Source organism: Nicrophorus vespilloides, unplaced genomic scaffold (assembly GCF_001412225.1).
Source record: "Nicrophorus vespilloides isolate i.1.1-1 unplaced genomic scaffold, Nicve_v1.0, whole genome shotgun sequence".
NCBI lineage: Eukaryota > Metazoa > Arthropoda > Insecta > Coleoptera > Silphidae > Nicrophorus > Nicrophorus vespilloides.
The window spans coordinates 84,530-108,953 of NW_017098489.1; the positions used below are offsets into that span (position 1 = coordinate 84,530).

At 28.5% G+C, this 24,424-nt stretch overlaps 3 protein-coding genes across 3 annotated transcripts; 2 read left to right on the forward strand and 1 right to left on the reverse strand.

Moving 5' to 3' along the window:
* Window positions 1-87: 87 nt before the first annotated feature.
* LOC108562560 (protein yellow) lies at window positions 88-16,432 on the forward strand. Its single transcript, XM_017920941.1, has 2 exons — window positions 88-593; window positions 14,763-16,432. The coding sequence occupies exons 1-2, from the start codon at window positions 317-319 to the stop codon at window positions 15,839-15,841; spliced, it is 1,356 nt and encodes a 451-aa protein (XP_017776430.1). The 5' UTR covers window positions 88-316; the 3' UTR covers window positions 15,842-16,432.
* A 2,273-nt stretch (window positions 16,433-18,705) lies between these two features.
* LOC108562569 (tubulin-folding cofactor B-like) lies at window positions 18,706-19,813 on the forward strand. Its single transcript, XM_017920952.1, has 4 exons — window positions 18,706-18,828; window positions 18,881-19,151; window positions 19,209-19,425; window positions 19,492-19,813. The coding sequence occupies exons 1-4, from the start codon at window positions 18,706-18,708 to the stop codon at window positions 19,607-19,609; spliced, it is 729 nt and encodes a 242-aa protein (XP_017776441.1). The 3' UTR covers window positions 19,610-19,813.
* Window positions 19,814-20,378: 565 nt separating this feature from the next.
* On the reverse strand, window positions 20,379-23,999 carry LOC108562570 (Y+L amino acid transporter 2). Its single transcript, XM_017920953.1, has 10 exons — window positions 23,720-23,999; window positions 23,471-23,628; window positions 23,192-23,414; window positions 23,022-23,137; window positions 22,740-22,965; window positions 22,638-22,682; window positions 22,453-22,576; window positions 22,195-22,395; window positions 20,910-21,237; window positions 20,379-20,844 (listed from the first exon to the last, which is right to left on the reverse strand). Exons 2-10 carry the CDS (start codon window positions 23,619-23,621, stop codon window positions 20,789-20,791), a joined length of 1,470 nt encoding a protein of 489 aa, XP_017776442.1. The 5' UTR covers window positions 23,622-23,628; window positions 23,720-23,999; the 3' UTR covers window positions 20,379-20,788.
* Window positions 24,000-24,424: the final 425 nt, after the last annotated feature.

A 24,424-nucleotide genomic window follows, 5' to 3' on the forward strand; every position in this document is an offset into this window, starting at 1 on the left:
GTGTCGGCGCGTTTGTGCCGAATCCCCTCATAGACCACAAACACTCCGAGTCTGGGAGAACATTTGAGTCCTCTACTTTCACTACCAGTACGTAGTGTTGAGCAACCGACGAAGGTCGTAATTCTCAGACACACCTTGCCAACGCACGTTACTATGTCACACCATCTGAAGAACTAACAAGGATCAACAATCGAGTACCGAATATCTACAAAAAAACAATTAGTCGCATTCGTGCGGGTGAGATGCTAACGGTCTGAACGCTGCAAACTAAGACACGAATTTGTTTTTGTTTTCATTGTAAAGTTGTAAAATAAAAATGGAAAAGATGCTGCTGCAGTTGATGGTTTCGGTGGTGCTGCTGGGACAGTTCGGTGGATACGCTATGGACAATCTGAAAGTGGCTTTTCAGTGGAAACAAGTGGACTTTGAATTTCCATCCGAAGATGCGAGGAACGCGTCGATTGAGAAGGGCGAATTCGTGCAGCAGAATAACCTGCCCTTAGGGCTCGAGGTGCACGGGGATCGACTCTTCATCACCGTTCCAAGGTGGAAATCTGGTGTAGCCGCATCATTGACCTACATTAAATTATCAGGTACGTTTCTTGAATAATACCCGCGTTTATTACATAAAATTACATATTACATATAAGACTTATACAACAATCTTTTTAATATATTAATATTATATATTTAAAAAATACTAAAAAATATTAATTATAAAGTTTAATATATAAAAACACAACATAATTCTGTAGGCCAATAAATAAACAATTATTCCATATTAAAAAATACCATTGTAAAAAAGTTTCGTCTAAAGAAATTTATGATAAGAATCTAATTAAATCTAAATAAATTATTAATATATTATAGCTGCATAGATTTATCAACAGTTTTTGTAATTTAATTATTTCATATTAAAAAATTCCAATAAAAAATATGATACTTAAGAAATCTGTGACAAAACAATTAATTTATTAGTTTCAATGACTTCCATGGAAAGAAATAATCAGTAAATAATATATTATAGGTGCATATATTTATTAATGCCTTTTTATATATAATTATGTCATATTAAGAAAAAATAAATAGAAAAAACTTGCTTTTCACAGAATATTGAATAATTTGAAGCCATAAATATAAATAAATTATGTTTTCATACATAATCAATTACATGTTTACGTCTTAACAATATCATTTTATTACTATCGACTACTTCTCAGGAGCATAGATAATCAATAAATGAAGTACCCATTATATGAATTTTCATAAAAAATTAAAAATCCTTTACTAAGTCCTTAAACTTAGGATTTGATCACAATTATTATTTCCTTGCAAATTTAATCTAAAAGATAAAATTAATCAACATTTAAGAAACATATAAGATTAGTTGAATTAGTTGACATCAATTAATAAAGTTTTAAATTATTATAATTGCACACAGAATAACTTAAAATACTTAAATTTCAATAAAAAAAATAGAACAATTCTTTCTATTATTAATAAATTGTTTATATTTTTTTGTCTGAATTTCTAACAAATATTTTGTAATATATTCTTTTAATTAATTTATTCGATTTGGGTCAATTTCAAAATCATTTCTTTCTAATCAATATCAGTTCTTTTGTTTAAAGTTCAATACTTGAAAATCGATTTTAATTAGTAATTCGATTCACTTTATTCAATGTTTGTATTCCTGCTACAAACTTTTAAATTAAACATACAAAACAATACTTGTCATTTTGAGCAATTATTGTAATGCGTTAAATTCTAAAATGATATTTTTTATTTCGTAATGTAATTCCAAGGTTAACTGAGTTAAGTGTTATTCGTCATTGATAAAATACTTATATTTCCGATCAATGAAGGAACTGGAAAGTTGGAAAAAGGTTTTAATTACGGTTTGAATAAAATGATTCATTGTTGTTTTGGAAAATACATATTTCTTTGATCTATGAAGGAAACTGGAAACTCTTTATTGATTTTAAAGTTGAAGTAAAATAGTTTTTAATTGAGGGTACTTATTTAACTAAACTTAGGTGTTTCTTATATAATGATTTAATAATACGTTTGCTTAGATAGAAATAACCTAAAGCAGTAGAAGATGATTAATTATTTGTAAGGTATTTCCTTAGTACAAAAATAGAATTGTTGATGTGTTTGCTAAGCTTGGAATAATAGAAAATATTTGTACAATCGATGATAAATACTGCATTACATGACGTGACATCATATATTATTAGAAAAAATATGTTTTGTTTAAATTTCTGAGATATATTTTTTATAGTACTAGCATTACTAATTGCTTTTTATAACATCAAACATAATAATAACTGTAAAATTTAAATGAAGTTTAGATAAATCATTAAAGAATGAATGGAATTTTTCCAAGATAATTAATAATTTTATTAAAATGAAATGAAATAAAATAAAAGTTTTTAATGTGTTGAATTCCAATTTATTACTTTATAAAATTGTATATATTTTCCAATCACTTAAACATTTTATTATTTCCACACTTTGCATTAATAAATAATAAAGATATGTACATAACATTTTTAAATTCAACGTTGGATTTACGTTTAATAAATATTAAAAGGGCTTCTTTATTGATTGAGTTACGTCTAAGGTGGAGCCATTGATTCGTTTCTATAAATAAGCCTTAATATAGTAAAATCACGTTAATCTAGTAAGTAAATCATTTGCAAGAACATTTATGTAATTTCAGTATGAACATTTTAAATATATTACATTGTAGTTTTTTTACACACACTTCACACGGATTAAAAGAAAATATGTAACGTTTCTATTCAATTAAGTAGACGCTCTATTGTATGAGATGAAATTGAATGGGAATTACTTAATAACATGTATTCGGTGAGTAAACATAGATAATTTACGTAATATTAATTTATTAAGTAATAAAAATATTAGAGCATTGAAATTCTTTGTTTTTTTTTTTAATTTAAATTAATAATTAAGATACTTTTACTAAATCTTAGGTTAAATATAAAAATTATATAGTGATGATTTTCATCCATTGGTTATGATTATTTTGTACAATACTGCAAAACCTCGCATAGTCCGGGTAATTGGTTCCGCCAATATGCGGATTGAGGATTTTAATATCGGTCAAAACAGACTTTAGAATTTATTTGTATTTTGCTGAATTGAGATTTGGTTTGTTTTGAAATGTTTAAACCGGAGTATAGTGAATCTGAACTAATCGAAGCCGCACTGTGCGAGGTATTGCAATTTAATTAAATTACTACCGTGACATAGTGGGTAAATAAACAAGTTGTAATTAGTTTTTCTTTGTATGAAAAATTGAATAGAACGAAGTAATTCCACTATATTTCGAAAATATTATAATTATTATTTTTATATTATCTGACCATTTTTTTAATTATATTGAAGATTATTTATAAGTAAAATATTTTAATTTTTTTGATTTAGTTATATACATAAATATATTCCAATGGCATTCCAAACACGTAAATTGATAGTGGTTTCGCTAGTTGCGGTTTTGTTTGTATCCTGCAGTTGCGTGTCATTGAAATTAGAGTTTCTCGTAATTCGGTGATTCCGGTAATGAAACTTTCACCTGTTCCTAAATTTGCATGTCCGCATTTCCGCTGGACTCGCTCCAAAAGTTACGGTTCAACCTTCTAATTAATATTACGAATTTGCTGTAAAGTATAATATTTCGCAGTGCCACCTTTGCTAATTAAATTTCTTCACGATTTTTGCTTAATCCTAATATTCCTTGTTTACTTTTTATTGCGGAATTAAATTGTTTTTTTGGTTATTTGTTATTGGCAATAATAATGTACAAGAACTCAGTGAGTTTTTGTATTATTGTATTATAAACAATTCAATCCCAAATACATTGTTAAACACATATTTTACATTATTCAACATTAGTCAACGAAAAAAAAATACGAATTATAATTTTTTTGTTAGATTGCGAACATTTGCAATTGTAATATAAAGAAAGTCACTAAATATTTTATATTTATTTTTTAATTAACAAAGCATCATTGGTATTATTGCTAACTAACTTATCTATTTTTTAAGTCAAATAGTAAAAGTTATTAAGTATACACAAATAAAGAAAAATCTATACAAGAAAACGTATGAAATTATTATTTTTCTATGAAATATAAACGGTATAAGCGAGAAAGAGAATATGTATATTTTAGTAAGATTTTGTTTAGCGGTATACTAAAAGTTTAAAAAACCCATAAATTTACCTACCTACTATATGTTAATGTGACTTTATTTAACGCTATTTCAAGCGTTTGTAGTATCGAAATGCATTCTAAGCCGTAAACGAGTTCTTACTCTATTCTTATTCTTCCTATAAAATGTATTGGTCTCTTTGATGTATTTATTGTATTACAAACATTAAATTATGTTTTTAATAGATGTGATTCTTATTTTCTATAAATATGTTAGTTATATACATATATCTTTATTTTTAATTACAGAATTAAAATGTGTCGTTCTTCTATCATTTACATATGTAACAAATTGTCGAAACCCAATAAGTTATTTTATTTTAGGTATTCATTTGTAATTTTAATGCATTATTACTTAGATTTTTTATAAACTCTGTAATTCTTGTTTTCCATAAATATGTTAGTTATTTAAATTTGATCAGTCATTTGACTTAAAGACTATTCGCTCATTGATTGGTGAAAGTTTCCTAGTAACAAGTTTAAGCACTACATACAAAAACTTATGTAAACTCATATTAGTCGGAAGAAGTAATATATCGTCGTTAGCCAATGGCAGCCAAATAGAATGAATAAATTGTAAAATTTAATGAATAAAAGAAAACAACATGTTTTTAGTTTTATTTTAATCGTTGACAATTTTCAATTTCTTCGTTGGTTTCTATCAATTAAATTTTCTATCCAGTAACAGTTTTATATAATTATATATATATTTATATATAAAATATTCATGAACATAATATTTATATACATGTTTAAATTCAACGTTTTGAATCGTTTCAATCTTTAAGTGATTTATACTAAGTATATGATACTTTCTTATTGATAATATTTGAATTGTTTCTTACAGAATTTTATAAATGTTTCATATTTTTACTTATTGTATATAATTCCTGCTCAGTAACGGGAACTATAGGACAATACCTTGCTTAACGCTACTTCTGATATTGAAGAAGTCGTTAATTTTAATCAAAATATTGTTGGAAGTTGTATTAGATGGAGAATATATTATCCAGTAAATTAGATATATTAGATATATCCAAATGAAGAGTCTTTGAAAAAGATGTGAAAAATGTATTGAATGCTGGAGATGATGTTTTTTTTTTAACATCAAAAACAAAGGAAATAAAGACAAAAATAAGGTTTATTTACGTCATTCTGGCAACGTCAACAAAGTAATTTCGCATCCTATTTGTTAATCGAGGTATGACTATACTCAGAGATATATGTCAATATTGTTTATTCTTACTATAATTCCTTGTAAAAGATAATATTTCAAATTTGAAAAAAAAGCAGCTTAATTTCATATCTAGACAATAAGTAATAACAAAACTTGCTATTACTTTTTATCGCATTCATTAAATCAATATAGTATATTGATACAATAAATTTAAACAGAAATTTTGCAATTTTCATGAGTTTTGTCATGTGATGCATGAAAATCGTTAAGTATTTCAAATTTCAAGGAAAACTGTAATCACATTTAGACAACTAATAACCAACATAAACTATAAATCACTATGTCCAAATGAGTATAATATCAATGATGCAAATACAGTGAAGAAATAATTATTCAATTGAAATAATATAAAATGTAATAAGTTATAATGAAGGAAGTGCATATTTCGACAAATTTGTTGAAATTTGTGATTTTTCATAGTAGTCATTTTGTATATTTGGAGGTATATGATCATATTGGAACATGCAATGCGCCACATCATAATATCTTTTTCCTTCCTATTAACCTTTATGCAATCACGAATGTAATCTCTAAATGCTTATAACTTATTTGCTTCCTGCATGCTATGACCCCTTTTTATCAGATCGTTACGCAATCACTCACTCATTATTCAAGTGGTCATATTTCTATCACGAAGAGGATTATTTAATTGTATTTTAGATATATCATATTGATTTATATAATATTACCTTATATAATTGTTATTTAAAATCATTCATTATTATAGTAAAGTAGGAGGAAAGACTGCAGTTTTTGTAGATGCTTTTTTTATGACCAATATTGATGTAATTCTACCATGATATATTTAGTATAAATTGTATGTAATACAATAATATATTATTTAAATATTATAAAAAAAAGTATATTTATAAATTGGTTTGTTTTCATTTATCAATGAGACAATCAATCAATCAATTAATCATAAACACTTGAAAACTTATAATTTAATTAATATTCTATTGAAATCGTGATTGTAATATCTAGTTTACAAAATAATGTTATCAAGGAGTTATGAAAAAAATGTTTTTATAGACTAAAATATGATTCATGTAGTTTACGATACTTTATTTAATAATATGCAAAATCCTAGATTTATTAAAACTAAATAAATTTTATTTACAAATTTTGTAAATGAAAGTTACATTTTGTTCTTTACAGTAATTTAAAATAGATTCTGTGATCTAGAGCAGATTCTAAATGACTTATTTGGTAACATGTTTCAAGTATATAGAAACCAAAGTAGTGTTCGACTTTGGACTTCCGTTACAATATTATGTTCGTAAGTTGAATAATAATAATACTACTAGTAAGTAATAAACTATAATTAAGATTAACTAATTATTGTTTATTTTGCATTTACTTTATATTAAAGTTACAATTTAAGTAAAAACATCATTATTTGTATGTAAAATTTTATACAGCAATACCTCGCAGCAATACCTCACTATAGTGAAAATTTCAAAACAAATTGAATTCTTCTGATCGTTTCTTTCTCTTTCTATTTATTCAATTAAGTTCGTTTTTGTCCAGTTTATTTCTATTTAAGGTTGTTCCTCGATTATCCGTACTATGCGAGGTATTGCTGTATTTATGATTTGAAGTTTTCTGTGTTTGAACTTATAACTTATTATACTTGCCTGTCTTTGTAAAATTATTGTGTAATATATGAATATGCTTTAACATTGACATTCATTACACGTCAATTATTTGTAAATGCAAATGTATTCAAATAAAAGGTGCTGAATTCCGGAATAAATATTGCAAATACAGAAAATGACTTCATTGATTTTTATCCGAGAAATAAATAATTTATTATTATTGAGAATTATTTAACCTCAATTATTTAAATTTTTCTTGAAGGTTTTTCACTATATCTTATAAGAGAATTGTATTATAATACACGAATTTAGCTATTATTTTCTTTAATTTTATAGTTTTAATATAATGTATCTTAATATTTTAATGCAAAAATATGTTCTTGTGTAATTGTTGATTCAATCTCTCAATAAAAATTAATTCACTGGTTATAATGTAGGCAGTATTTAGAGACAAAAGAAGGAACTAAACAAACTGTAAAAAAATGAACTTGATTGTTATATAATGAATCTTAATATTTTATTGCAAAAAAAATTGACTTGAAATATTCTAAGTTAATTCACTGAATATAATCGTTTGTTTTATGCATAAAATATATAATTCTTTATGACAACAAGTATTATTTTTTGTAGATCTTTGTTTTATTTTAAGATTTACCATTCTTTTTAAATCCAATCACAGAATTCTTATGTGAAACCAAATTTTTCTGTATCATTAACAAATATTATAAGCATTTCTATTTGAGGAATATTCCTACATTTTCCATACAAAATTAATGTAATTTTGCAAAATTTCCTTAAAATAAATATTGTATAATTGATGAATAACATATGTGTTGTATTATATACTTCAAGTGATGATTGACGTTATTATATATGTTTACTTGCTTTAAAACTATGAAATATAATAACTTGAAATGAATGTGTAAATAATATTTTTTACTCGAATTAACAAAAACATTTTCTCAGTATTAATAATATTATCAATGTTCTTTTGGTAGGAAATAATTTATATTCGGTTGTTTTATTTTATTGTTTATTTTCTTTATATTATGGATGTAATTTTTTGTAATTGTAGAAATAATTGAAAATAGAAAATTTTGTCACTAATTACAAATTATATATGTTATATTTTTTTTAATTAGTTTCAATTAATTATTGTAAATTTTCTTAATATTATGATGTTGTACTTAAGTAGAATTGTACTTAATAAAAATTCAAGAGAAGTTTCGTTATAAGCAATACGCAATATATTTCAATTTAGGTGAATAAGCGACGCGTTAATTTTTTTGTAAAACAATTGACATAATGCATGTGCAAAACATTAAAAAAATAAGCACGGCCGTCCATGAATCGGACTTTCTACCTCCGTCACTGTCTGTGAACGCATACCTCGATTATATCTGCCTCTCTCATTGAATTCTATTCGATGCCTCCTGTTTTTTTTTCTCTTCCTTTCGTTCTTTCTTTTCCTGTTGCTTCATCGTCGACTAGCTTTCACGTTCTTACCATTGTAATTAGCAATTCGGCACATGGCTAATTGCAGCATTAATTTTTTCGGCGAAACGCGATCGCCTCCTGCAATTAAGTTCAAGTTCAACGACTGATATGTGGTTTACGTAAAAGTTCGAACGGCGGCGAAAGATTGAAGACGGACAGGTAGACCTATTCTTCCTGCTTTCAAAGTAAAAATCCGACGATCCTGATGAAATATTCATGCTGCGCGTGTATGTAGCAAACGGACGCAACGGGAATTCGTTCTTCCCCAGTGTAAATAATTTGAAAGGTCAATGGTTGTTGGTTTGCCCAAATTAAATATCTGTACAATATGTATGCTTCGACCAGAAATCGACAAACATTTGTGCATAACGTGTTTGTTGTGCGTTTTAACGCTTTTCACAGTTAGCAGAAAATAATATTAATGTTGTTGATACATATGATTAGGTAAGTTGTATTTAGTAACTTATGGCGGAAGTTTGCGAATATTATTATTACGTAATGTTGTAAATTTAAATCTTCCACATTTATATATTCTTCGTATTTAATACTTGAAATTGCAGGTAGTTTTACTATTAATGAAAAATAAAATTATAAAAGATTATGTATTGGAACAGAAAAACGTCGGTCAATAGAGAAAATTTGTAAAAAAATCTTTATATATAATAGTATAATATATAAAAGCAATATAATTTCTTCATTTGGTTTCAAATTTCTGAAGTAATAAATCATAGATAAAGTTCATTAGTTGTTTTCTACTAGTTGCAATGTTGAGACTCAAAATTTCTATTTCTTCCACTCCACGTGTTAAAATACTTCTTCATAAGTAAACAAAACGACTGTAAGTTTTAATATGTGTTATTCATTTTTTATCTTTAGATTTCTCTTCCATGTCAATAAAATATCAATTTCAGACGAAAAATTAATTTAACTTTTATCAAAGTAATACAAATTGACTATATGAGGTTCATAAAGTTTATCAAAATATATTGTATGTACATTTATCGATTTCTTTAGTGAATTACATTTTTTTAATATACAATATATTAATTAATCCAGTAATTAGTGCGATTAATTGTTTCCACCACTGTTTGAATTCGGATTTATCAAAAAATCAAAATGTATAAAATTAAGCCTCACAAAATGAGACTGACTAAAGAAAAAACATGATCATTTATGCATAAAATAATAATTTTGTATACTCATTTTTGAAAATGTGAATGTGAAAATTTATTTTCTATTGAAATTTTCAAGGCTATAGTGAATCCGCACTCTGCGAGGTATTGATGTATTAATGAAAAATAACTAACACTTATTGTATACATAAATAATACGTATACATTAGGTTATTGACCGCATGTATTACGCCAAAACAATATTCAAATAACATGCGGTTTATTTTATTATTCGAAGAAATATTATCTGAGTTAGAAAAATCTTTTATTAATATTACTTAAATTATTAAGTGAAAACTAAAAGTTTTTTCAGTTTGTTTAATAACCCTTAGTATTATTTGTTATACACTTACTACAGTTTAATGAAAGAAAGCACTCATTTTCTAGAAAAATTATTAGGTCTTGGCACAAGAATGAATTGTCCGATTATCGAAGGTGGATAATGGTGAGCTGCAGTTAAAAGTGTTACACCTCAAACTACGCATGCATTATCAGCAAGGTTTGATGTTAAAATTCCAACAATGTTAAACCTTTTGAAAAAAATCCGTATGATCAAGAAACTGGATGGAAAAATGAATTATTTTGAACAATCACAAGCCTTCGGTAAAAATTAAGGCTAAAACTCACTGCAAAACCAAATATTTTCCAAAAGAAGCTTATGGTGTCTGTTTGTTGATCAATACTTGATCGAACGCAGATTCATGAGACCCAGTCAATCGATTAAGACGAACTGTAACCAAATCGATGAAATGACGAGGGAGCTTGGGAATAAATAGCCAATATTGGTAAATAAAAACAGGACAAAGTTCGATAACAAGCTGCACTAATAATGTTGCTCAATCCTCAAGAAATTAAACTCTTTGTCACTCACCGAATTCCTCAGATTTTATACCAACTTTACTGTTTCTAGGCATTGGACCACTTCTTGTAGTGAAAAATATTTAATTCTCAATGACAAACGCGGTTTTATCATCACTCGCTCTTCACGAGTTCTTCGTTGCCAGCATTAACAAACTACATTCAAGATGCTAAAAAGTATATTGATAGTTTAGTCACATACTTTCGTTTATTATACTATTTCTTGTTTAATAAATAATAAACCAAATTTTCAGTTTGCAATCAGACGTTTAATACTTAATTATTATGTATCATACCTGTTACTTTCTGTGGTTCTAATATAAATCATGGACATTTTAATATTTGAACTTGATCAGTTAATCATATATTTATGTCATCACCAATAATAAAAATAGTATCTTGTAATTATCTGAGGAAACGAATTCATGATACAAAACCCGAATACGCATTTCCCACTGTGGTAGTTAGCAATACCACAAAATCAGTATAAATAAAAAAGGCATTTTTTTCTAACGATTGTGATTATACAGGATGTTGACGCATTTTTTTTTTGTAAAGTAATACTTACTGTACATAAATGCTTAAAGTTATTATATTATGTTTTACTTCATATGTAATATTACTTCAGGAATTCAGCAGGAACTATTAAAATTGTTTACTACTTACGTAACAAATATATATGATTTTTAGAAAAAATCTATTAAACTTTGATTATTTTATTACTTCCATTTCATAGTATTAACACATCATGTTTTACGATTTTAATAGTATAAAATGTTGTAAACTGGTTCAATAATTTATTACAGTTTTAAAATGAAAATGAATTTATTCAAAACAGATATTTAATTTCCAATTTTAGTTCATGGTCTCGCGCGTTTATAATTAATCATAAATCAACTAGTGCATTGGCCTTCCAGGTTTTTGTTTAATTAGTCAGGCGATAATTAGTTATCAATGAAATTAGTAGTATAAACATTACATATGAATAAATTACAAACTTAGTTTGCGTAAATCCAACAACGTCATACAGTTTTAATTATATAAAGATAGAAAAGTATCCAATTTGTAAGAATTATTAAATGTAAAATAACATTTTTTTGTTCTTATAAACTGTATAAATACAAATACAATACAAAAAATGATAATTTAGGTATGTACAATATTTTTTCAAACCGGACTACGATGAATTCGGACAGTCGCACTATGCGAGGTATTGTTGACTGCTGGTTTTTGAAATTTTATTAACTTAAGAATATTGTCAAGTTTGTATAAGTAGAAGATATGATTTGTATAAGTACAACTGGCTATTGAATATTTTTCAATATATATATTTGTTTTATATTTTCTTCTTTAAAAAATCTCCTGATCATCAATCCAAGAACCATTCATAACACCAATTGCTTAAATTTAGAAAACTGCAAAACATCAAATAGCGGCTAAATAATTAAAAACTGTAAATATTTTTTATATGCTAATAATAACACGAGAAACTAACGAAGGATAACTAAATAATTATTTGAGCGTTATTCGAAATTAATTGTACTTCCTATGTAATTTATGTATTCCATTATATATAAAAATGGAAAGTAAATCTGAGAAACATTAATAACAAATTTTATATTAGATAGTAATTCCTTTCCTGTTGAATGCAATTTGTCCTTGTAAATTGAATACAATATATCTCAAGAATGATTTACATGAAATTATATGCGATAGCATACATAACAATTACACACACCTTAACATCCATAACGAGTGGAAGAGAATTACGATTTTAATATTCATAGATTAAATTTAGTACGAAAGACACGAACATGCATATAGGCATCTTGGAAGGGCTAGGATCTTGTATCCAAATACGAAGGTCGATCAATCCAAATAAATAATTACACAAGCTCTATGCTTTTGACCCAGAAAATGATTTATTTTCTGAAGCCACGGTCGCTCCGCGTTCGCAACAAGCGTGAATTGCTCGATTGTTTCTATTTGTCGACATTTGATTGGAGCGTATATATACACACACACACACTTACTTCATTATTTATAACCATAAATGTGTCGACAATCAACTGAATTTTATTCTTGAATTACAGAACTCATACGCATAAACACTTTCGTGTGCATGATTGTATGTTAAACAATACAGTTTCCTTTTCACATTCAATTGCATGCACTACGTTTGAATCTTTTATGCGTTTATTTATTATGTATTAATAATAAATAATTAAAAAATATATTTTCCCGGACGGAAAGACTCAGGTCATTAGCTCTTCCTATGCGTGTTTGTTTTATTTATCAATTGAATGAAAGTTACTTTAATTATTTTCTTCTTTTTGTATGAAAAAATGAAACCGGACTGATCGTTTGTGAATTAAATGTGTTTGTTATTTCAAAACCTGTTATTATGTGTTACTGTTTGTCAATAAGTAAACATGTATTGTAATACAGTGTAAATAAAAAAAATATAATTTGCAATTCCGCAATTTTTAGAAACTTTGCCGAATTTAGTGAATTAATTTGAATTCATAAATATATTACTCTAATGTATAATTAATATACAGTTATTAAGAATCCTTGTAAACTTATATTAAAGATTCATTCATAATTTTGTAACACATAAGATGATTCATAATATTTTCCACTATATATATATATATATTATTTCGTTTTATTTATGTAAATGAAATCAAATCGCTGTATTTATAGCATCAATAAAGTTATCATCAATAAATATAACTGGTTCAAATCAAGTATTTGTTAGTGCATATATATTCTTGTTTAAAAATAAGTCACAAAAATTAAGATATTTGTAATAATGATTCTTTTTCCAACTATTTTACATAATCATATGAACCTGCATTGTATTATATTTTGTAACTAATTGACTTGCTATTTTGAATTGAAAATAAAATTTCTAATTGTATTACATTTAAGTAATATTTGAATATGTTTTCTATGAAAGTAAGATCAGTTTTATCTATTTTATATAATAGAATGATGAGTATATATGATTTTTAATAAAACAAGTGAAATCTTAATGTGACATTAATCTTTGCGTGATTGTAACTAACGCAAATCTGCTATCAGGTGTATTTATATCTTATCCTTTATCTCATATTATCTCCAACTAAACAAATACGTCATAGGATGCTATACATGCGACATCACTATTATTAGCTTATTTAATAATTTTGTCAAATTATTTTTCCAAAAATTATCTATAGAAACGACGCATTAGTTTAGAAGTTTATTTATTGCGCTCTTTAAAATATATTAAATTGGTATTAAAAAATAAGCCAATTAAGTACAATTTTTTAGAATTTTATAGAATATTATGTAATCAGTTGATATTTCAATAATGTATTTGTTTACACAAATATTTTGATGAATTGTTTGTATAGATTAGATTTAATTAATTTTTATTTAATATTATCATATTACTTTTTTACACAGATTGTATACTTTTTTTGCATATACTGAATGAACTGAATATTTTTTCTTCTGTTAATTATCGAATGTAATTATTTATATGCAATTAATATACAGTGGAACCTCGCTGAACGAGTTTAATCCGTTCCAAAATTTCCGGATTTTTACTCGTATATTAAAATATAGTCAAAAATACACATAATATGTCTACACAAGTTTTAAAAATGATGTAGCAGACGCGCAATCCGGGACTTCTCTTCTTTTCTTATCGTTATACGAAATCTTACTCGTTAATCGAGGATGAAATTTTTCTTAAATTCATTTTGCTCGTTATGCGAGGTTCCACTGTATATTAATTTTGATGCTTTTTATTTTATTTATAGAGCAAATAGTTCAATTATGGATTTAAAAAAAATATCGAATTTAATTTTCCAGAATAAACAATTTTACTACTTAAAATTATCATATTTATAAATACTTCTTTTTTTTGTAAATGGTGACTATCTTAAACTGAGAATGATGCGTTGTTCTTCTTCTCGAGTTAATTGGCGAATGGAATTTTCCAATAATTGATTTAATTGTTTTTGAAATGCAGGGATTTATGTGCCTGGCAGTAATGTAATCTTTCTTCGTTAATGGAAATTATTTTAATTATAACGGATTTACATTCCAATCCATGTCATTATAATAACATTTTAATAGAAAGTTTTTTTCTTTTGCTTTTTTGCTTCAGATTCAATGGATTCGCCTAAGTTGAGACCGTATCCCAACTGGGAAGCGCACAAATTGCCGCAGACTCCAGGTTCGGATCCACCAGAAATTGTCTCGCCATTCCGTGTAAGGGCTGATCAATGTGGAAGACTTTGGGTCTTGGATACAGGAGTCGCTGATCTTCTGGGAGACACCCAGGTCTACTCTCCTGCCAGTTTGTTGGTCTACGATTTACATAATGATGCGTTGTTGAGGAGATACCAAATACCTAAAGAGCAAGTTAAGGAGGACAGTTTCTTGGCTAACATCGCCGTCGAGGATGAAATTTGCGATGACGCTTATGCCTATCTAGGTGATCTGGGTAAAGCCGGTTTAATTGTGTATTCGTGGAAGAAGGGAAGCTCTTGGAGAGTTTCGCATAACTTTTTCAATATGGATCCGTTGGCTGGAGACTTCAATATATCCGGTATAAATTTCCAATGGCAAGACGCTTTATTTGGTTTGGCTCTCAGTGGTGCCGGTAGAGATGGCTTCAGTACTCTCTATTTCCATCCGATGACTAGCACACACGAGTTCTCAGTGAGCACCAAATACTTAAGAGAAGATTCTCTATCAAGCAGTTATCACAACTACAAGGTGTTGGGAAGCAGAGGTCCGAACGCGCAGAGCAGCGTCTCGTTCTTGGATAAGAATACCGGAGTTCTTTTCTACGCTCTACCTAATCTGAATGCCATCGCTTGCTGGAGAACAACAACTCCTGCCTACACGATGCAATCCCAAGGACGAGTGTTCATGAGTAATCTATCCATGGTTTTCCCGAACGACATCAAAGTCGACGCCAAGGGCAGCCTGTGGGTCTTATCCGACCGTCTACCAACATTCATGTACTCTCGCCTCGACGAGAACGACATCAACTTCAGGATTTTGACAGCCACAGTTGCAGATGCCATCCTAGGAACCGCATGCGACGATAAGCTTGTAGTACCGGGTCCAGGCTCCAACAAATCCACAGTTGTAATCACGCCGAGAAGCAGTGCATCCACATTCCCATCTGCACTACCACTGCTTCTTGTCACCTTGGCTTTGTTCTTTTTGCACTGATGAGTTTCTGTTTGATTTCATTGCGTGCCATTCAAACGATTCCAACAACTTTTCGCAAAAAAAAAACTCCACCGGCCTCGCAATATAAACTCAAGTTACCATATTTATTATTATTAATAATATAAGATATATTTTATCAATTATTTTACGTAATATACATATAAAATTATTTTTTTTCATGTAAATTGTAAATATTGTTTTCGCTTCGCAACTCTAGCGACATCCGAATACAAATTCCGAATGCAAATGATCGGATATTTCTATTCTTGCGTAACGCCAATTGAGAAAAGAAATCGTTGCGATTTGGTAAATAAAACACTTTCTAAACGTAAATAAAACGCTTCAGAAAAATGCGTTTCAAGGATCCGAGCTTTTGTGTTTCGTTTTTATTTTCCGCTGTTGTTAAGGGGAATATTTTCGAACCTTGAAGGTTTGTTATTACGACTATTTATCGATTGATTAGTTGCATGTTATCAGTGTATTTCATAATCAGTTTTTCTCCGTCTAGTTTCCGATTATTGCGTTTGCAACTAATTGAATTTTTTTAATGAAATTCAAACAATCGTAATATGTTAATTTCAACGTACAGATATTTATGTAATTTGTTTGTAATGTTTATTAATATATAAGTAATCGAATTAATAAAAATATATATAGTTGTTATTATTTCAGAATATATTAATAAATATTTATCATTAACTACCTTTACGTATCACTAATTTAATAGATGTAAACAATAATATGTAGTCACACTGACGATAGTGGTTTACAATTCATACTTTGTTATAGAATTTCACTATGATTCACAGTTCACTATAAGTATTATTGAATATTCAACGTACAAGTAATGTTATCATAGTTTGATAACACGTAATGCACATGTCTGATCAATATGTTAATACTAAGCACGACTTCTTTTTTAGCATAGGAATAGTATTTGTAGCAATTTAATTATGTACAAATAAATGAATTAGAGTTATACTTTATTTTCCTTAAAACATCTAATTCATTCATAATTTGCAAATTTGCTTTTAATTCAAAACGATATTGAGTAAACTTATTACCTTAAAACAGTGGTTTCCAAACTTGATGTTACTACGCCTCCCTTAAAAATATTTAGTCATTTGGCGCCTCCCATCACCCACCATTCAATAAAACTTTAGCACTCATTTAGAAAATTGCTCACTGTGACTAATATTTGCGCCTCCCCTAGACTAGTCCGCGCCTCACAGTTAGGAAATCGCTGCCTTAAAGAATACTTTAATAATACAAGGTTTTATAAATATACAAAATATAGACAAATTTGTAAATTGTTGTATTACATAAGGTACAATAGATTTCAACATATATATCAAATTAATTGTATGGAAATTATTGCATATGCAAAAAATGAAACATTAAAATCTATGGCCGAATGTAACGTTTAGGCATATGACCCGCGGGCCGTAGGTTGTCCATCACTGTTATATACAATGGTGACAGTACATATTGCTTTATAAATTAAAAACAAATTATTTTTGAATATCCACAAATCTTTGTCCTAGTTATAATAGTTTATCTCGCTTCGTGGAAATTTCTTAAATTAGAGACCAAACAAAGAATTTCTTTATGTAATTTGCAGAGAGGTTACAGAAAAATGCAATTAAAAAACTTCAAAATATATTTTTATTAATGCAATTTTAATTCAATATTTAATTTTCAAACATAAACTGAATTAGTAGCTCTGATAAATGAAAGTAAAATGAATCCTGAAGGATAAAAATATTTGGGGGTCATTGGGTCTGTTTATATAGTCGGGATTATGGTTGTCGAGATTTTGACATAGTCGGGATTTTGATTGACGATATTTCGGTTGTCGGGCCGAATTATTTATATAGTGTTGATACAAAACATTTGTTTGATTTTAAGAATATTTAACATTAAAATTGGCAGAAACGTGCTGATTTGAGTTGTATCTGCTTATTGTTATTAAATATTTCTAAATTATATTAGAAATTTTACTTTTTCATTTTAAAAAATGGAAATTTTTATATTATATATAAGAGTCCGGTGGCAATCGCAAGCCCGACAACCGAAATCGAAAATCCGATGTTCGAAATCCCGACGTTCGAAATCCCGGCTAGCTCAAAAACCCGACAATCAAAATGTCAACTATATCGAAATCACGACAGTGTCTTTTATTATTATAAATTTCTACAATAACATTTTTATGGTAGTCGGGGTTTCGATATAGTCGGGATTTCGATAGTCGGGATTATGGTAGATCAGTCGGGATTTGAATTTCGGTTGTCGGGCTTGTAATATAGACCCATAAGAATCAGCAGGATGTGCTGACATCTGTTGTTAATATTTTAAAATTATGTAATATTTAAGTTATTAGTAAATAAGCTTATACAATTTAAACATTTAAGTTTAATACAAATTACGTATAAATATTCTATCTACTAATTGTAATTTGTATAATCTCATAATAGAACAAATAATAATTTATATAAAACTCCCTAGATGGCTCTGTGTATTTTCTGCTATTAAGAAGCATTTATGTTAGGATTTATTAATACATTCAATGTTATTAACAAAATAATATGCGCAATAATGAGAGTTAGTGATGTTACATATACTTTTATTATTTAATCATGGAAGTTTATAGAATATAGTTTAGAAAACACTGATGTAATACTGTTGTGTCGCATTCGTCGCATTGCAACGAAGTTTGTCCTTATCTGATTCATTCAAGTCTAGTATATTGTGTTTTCTAGGTTTTCCGGTTATTTGTCATTAGTGTGGATGTTAACAACTGTGATAAATAGTTAGATTTTTGTGACTTTTTAATATTTAAATTGTAAAGAAACGGTAACACAGAGATGGCAGATTTCAAAATAATCACTTCAGACTTTGTGAATGTTCAAATATCTACATCGAAAGATGATATATCCTTGTTCAATGAGAAGAGGTTCCCAAAGGATATTACAGTTTTGGATCTGAAAGTATGTTAGTTACTTCCAAAATCTTTTGTATCTAACTTATTGTATTACTTAGGGAAAACTGGAATTGATGACAGGGGGTAGTTGTGCCACAATGAGAATCGAAGCATACAACAAAGATAATCAACTCATATGCTCCTTGACAGATGATCAAGCTATGTTGGGTTCTTATCCAATTGAGAGTGGAGTAAGACTACATGTAGTTGATAACTTTGCTTTACGTTCAGAATTAGATTTTGGAAATGTGGAAAAATATGAAATGCATGATGATGAATACGCAAAGAAGTCTGATTCAGTGCGATCATTCCTTGTTAAAAATAAAATGGGTATGTTTTCAATTGCCTTGAGATTATTACTTTATATAATTTTGATTTTTACTTAAGGTCAATACAATGAGGAATTCCAAAGGAAAAAGGAAAAGCAAGAACAGGAGGAGCAGACTTTAGCTGAAGCCACTAGTGTAGGTGCAAGGTGTAAAGTTACTGTGAAAAATGCAGCTACCAGATTAGGAACAGTCATGTACTCTGGACAAGTAGAAGGACTGGCTGGTTATTGGATAGGTGTTAAATATGATGAACCTTTAGGCAAAAATAATGGCTCGTAAGTTTTCTTTTTTAAAGGAATTTAACCATTCAACACCATAATAAATTCATGTTTTTTTTATAGATTTAAAGACAAAAGTTATTTTGAATGTGCTCAAAACTATGGAGCTTTTGTTAAACCACAGAATATATTAACTGGAGATTTCCCTGAAGAAGAGTACGATTTGAATGAAGAAATTTAAATCAATTGAAGAGAAAAAAACACATTGAAATTATTTTTATCCCAAGATCTTTGCTAACTTTCTGGCTAACACAAATTCACCAAACGCTGTTTGAAATTTGTTTTGTAGGTATATGCACATTATGATAAGCAACATTATGTTTAATGTTTATTACAAAATGTAGAAAATCCAACAAATTTAACAGATTTTGCCTCGAAAATTATTTGTAACAAATATAATTAAAGAATGTATTGCCTATTAAAATTGTAAAAAAAAAATAAAATTGTTTAGTTTATCCTTATATTTTATTATGGAAATTCATTAAGTAATGAAGAATTCTCTCTAATTCATTTTTTTTATATAAAATGGTTGTTTCTCTGAACAACAGATAATGGAAACTGTTAGATTTAATATAAAATACAGCAATTCCTCGCATAGTGCGGGTTCCGCCTATATCCAGAACCTTGAAACTGCACAAATAGAAAGTTAACTGAATTAAGAGAAAAAGAACGATCATTTATGTATAACAAAACAGTTTTGTGTACTAATTTAATTTGTCAATTAAAATTTAGTTTGTTTTGAAATTCTGTTTTTAATACAGCTTTCTTGACACCACATAATTTCGGACCATAAGGCGCAGCAAATTTAGAAAAGGATATTTCAATTTTTAGTCCAATTTTCTTTGTAAACAGGAGTCTTATGGTCCAAAATATAGGTAAATGTAGACAATATTGTGGGGAAAGAGACAAACAAAGAAAAATAAAAGAACATAATTTGAGTTTTAACAATTTTATTGTATGAAATGTGCACGATTGTGAAAATTAACATATATTAGAAATAACATAATTATGATTTGAACATTCAGATCCATATAAAAACGCTCGGAAATAATTGAGGCATTGTAATTATAAATTTTTATTCCGTTTTAAAAAAAATGTAAAACAAAAAGTTAAAAAAAAATACAGCCATTTACCATTAAAAAAATCAAACTAAAGTAATCACAGTAATGGTTTTCTTTCACACGTAAAAACCAAAAATAAATAATTTAAGCGAATGACGCAAAATAAAAAAAAAACACAGAACGAAAAAATACTAAGAGTAGTTAAGAAATAATAATTGTAAATGAATTTACAAATTCAGTAGGTAAATGCTTTCATGTAACAGAGAAGCGTCTTTGGTACTTAGTAAGTTAACAGGTTTTCACAACTCTTCTGGAGCCGCAACAAATATTCTTTGCGAAAGGAACGTTACGCCAGCTGTAACAAAAAAGTGTGTGAAGAATTTAATAGTAATTTATATTTAAGTATTATTTCTTTCTTACCCATGAAACGCCTAATCCATTTTGGCTTCTCTTGCCATATAACACCAAAGTAATATGCAGGTACACCAGATAATGTAATCAGTGTGCCCATACCCACTTCGTAAGGTGCCTCAAGGCACGGCATTACTATCAGAAAGAGGCATATTATTACGAAGGTTATTGGCACTGCCAGATGAACACGAATCGGCCTAACCATTTCTGGTTTCTTCCATCTCAGGTACAACATTCCCGATACGGAAAGCATCACGAAGAAAGACTCGACAATTGTACAGTAGGTGATTAGTTTATGGATGTCTGATGTCACTAACATGAACAAAGATAATACATTCTGAAAATAAAAGCAAAAAAGTAATTAGAAAGATGAAAGAAGAGTATTAAATACTAGTAGTGTACATTTATCATTCAATTACAAATGAATGAAGTGTTTTTGATTACGCAATTTTTGCATCAAATTTATACAGCTGTTCATTAACATCATTAAGAATTAATTTTCAAATAATGTTTTTTTCTCTCTTCCATTTTACTAATTGATTCAAGGATTTCTTGTAATTGGAGACACATTTTACAATTGAGTACAACCTAGATTATATTAATCCTACGTATATAATCCATCTATAATGATCGCAATTAAGTAAATGGCGACTTACTTAATATAATAGTTTCAAGATACGTTTGATCATACGTCTACGATTATTTAAGGCCTTTTAACCGCACAATGTCAGTCGCACCAGTTGACAGCGTTACATTTAAAGTTTGTCTTTGACTTTTGTCTTAAAGCGTTATGTTAAATAAAACAAGAATTCAGGATCCAACTGAAATACGATCGTAGGAACGAAGATCAATCAACGTACATTCGCACAGCGTACACATTTTTTAAATTATTGAAATAATCTTATTAGAAGTATATTTTTGTAGTTATATTAAAATCAAAGAGTCCAAGATCAAATATACCTTTGTTACGACCATTATCTTTCTGCTTATGAAGCGCATATCAATAAAAAAATATTTTAATAAGGTTTAAAATTACATAATTTAAGCTTCCAATAAATTTGTAAATGTTTACTTGAATTCAGAAATTTGAAACTAGTATTATTAAAGGTATTGAATTATTATATTAACCATTGAAATGTTAATATGTTTATTTTTAAATATACCTTTCAGAAATTCCAACTTGAAACTTTTTGAAATTTGATTCTCGTATTTCAACAAATTACAAAAATAGCTTGCACGAATCCAAAGTCCTTGCAAAATGAAATATGAAATGTTTACGAAATAATATACTTACAAGAAATATTAAAGAAGGCATCGGAGTGTATCTACCAATATTCAAATGACCTAGGAACTCTGGGAAATGTCCATTGCGGGCGCCGACGAACAGCATTCGAGATGACGCCATCACGTGGACACTCAAGCCACCGAAAGCAGAAATAGCTACCAAAACTGGTATAATCCACGCGTAACTTCCGAGTACGCGTGTTCCAAAACTCTAAAAAACAGATTATACTGAAGAGATTATTCTCTCTAAAAGATATTTGAAACTTACAACCGCAATAGCATCAGAAGCGATCATAGCTTCAGGTGTTAATACTGCCAAGTATGCCATATTAGCCAATACATAAATTCCAGTGACTAGTGGCAAAGAAATATAAATTGCCCTTGGAAGATTTCTAAAATAAACATATTATTAATATTATTATAATAGATTCAACATTTATAGAAGAGACTTACACATAAGGATTTTTAAGCTCTTCTGTCATAAAATTGAGATAATTCCTAAAATAATTTCATATGTTAATAACAACTTAAAGGAAAATGCAAACAAAAAATTACCATCCTGAGTAAGAAAATATACCAGAATAGAATGCCTTAGCGATTTTTCCGACGTTATCGGTGGTCCCTTCAAAAGGTTTATCGAAATTCTCAGTATGTCCCATTCCCATCCACACAACACCAATAATGATGACCAAAACGAGAGCACCAATTTTGCAAAACATAAACACGTTTTGCATTCGAGTCGTTGCTTTAACATTATATCCGTTTAAAAACGTTAGAAAACCTAAAACAAATCATAATTAATTAAAAATAAAAACATTTACACATGTTGTATATTACATATGGTTGCTGCTGCAATTAGAGTATCAGAATATTCTGGTATTTCACAGCCTGTGAAGAATGGCTGAATTACATACTTGGCAAAAGTCAGCCCCATTATGGCATTTGTTGTGGGTCTGTAAACAAATTAAGAGTTAGAGGATGCAACAGATGTAATGATTTTCACTTACACAAAAATTAAATTTGCAGCCCAAAGATATAAGAATGCAGGCAATGGTCCAAAAGATTCATAGATGTATGCATAATCACCACCAGACTTTGGTATAGCTGTTCCCAATTCGGCATAGCAAAGGGCTCCAATCATGGACAGTAATCCACACATAATCCATACTACCAGAGAAGTCCCAATGGAATCTACTTCCTGGATAACTCCCTTTGGGGATATGAAAATACCTACACACAAGGATGACTTCAATACAGGAATACCTATAAATTGTGGGAATTCTTACCAGAACCAAAGATAATTCCAAGGATGATGGCAATTCCTTCCAGCAGTCCCAGCTGCTTCTTCATCTTAACCTTTCCATCATCTTCAGTTGGTGTGGTGACCAGCATTTCCACTGTCGGCGAGGCCAAGTCTCCGTTCGCGCCGGTACCCATGGCTCAACTGAAATACCAAACACTTGCAATAACAAATGCACATTACATCATTCAGCACCTGATTAACCTCAATGTAATTGAGGTTAATTCCAACTTACAATGCCACTGCTCTCAGATATACAAACAGAATGTGTTTGGAAGAAGAAAAGCGCGTTTCAAAGACCTCGTATCGAATGCATCGTTCTTCTTTTTGCACGTGCCGAATACCGCACCTTTTTAGGTTAGGTGTTCGGTTGTCGCTCTGTGTCGCACATTGGAAATGTCAGAAAGCCCGCCAAATACCAATTTCGGTTTAATTCTTTTCACTTTTAATACTTTTTTCGCATTTTTCATTGATTTCTGCCCTTGTTCCATGACCACACTCAACTATTTTTTCATTTCACTATAAATACTACTAAATAACTGATTTGTTTTGAGAATATGAACAGATAAGATAACGTTTATGACAAGGATTAGTTACTTATCAAATAGTAACATATTTGAGAAAACATCCAAACTACAGATATTATTTACTATATCAATGACAAATATAAACAAAGTTATAATCGAATTCACGATTCAACAAATTGGTCTTTTTACTCTATATGGTACGCACATTTAATCATCACAAATAAATGAGATTCGTCAAATAAACAGTTCATATGTAATTTAGTTTATGTTGTAAATATTTGAACTTTTATATATTCTTATTATAATTGTTATGTAAAATGCTCACATCAATAGACGTTATTTTTCAATATTACATTTAATTGTATTTTTAGACATTTTTTATCAATGTATACTTGAAACTTAAGTTATTAAAC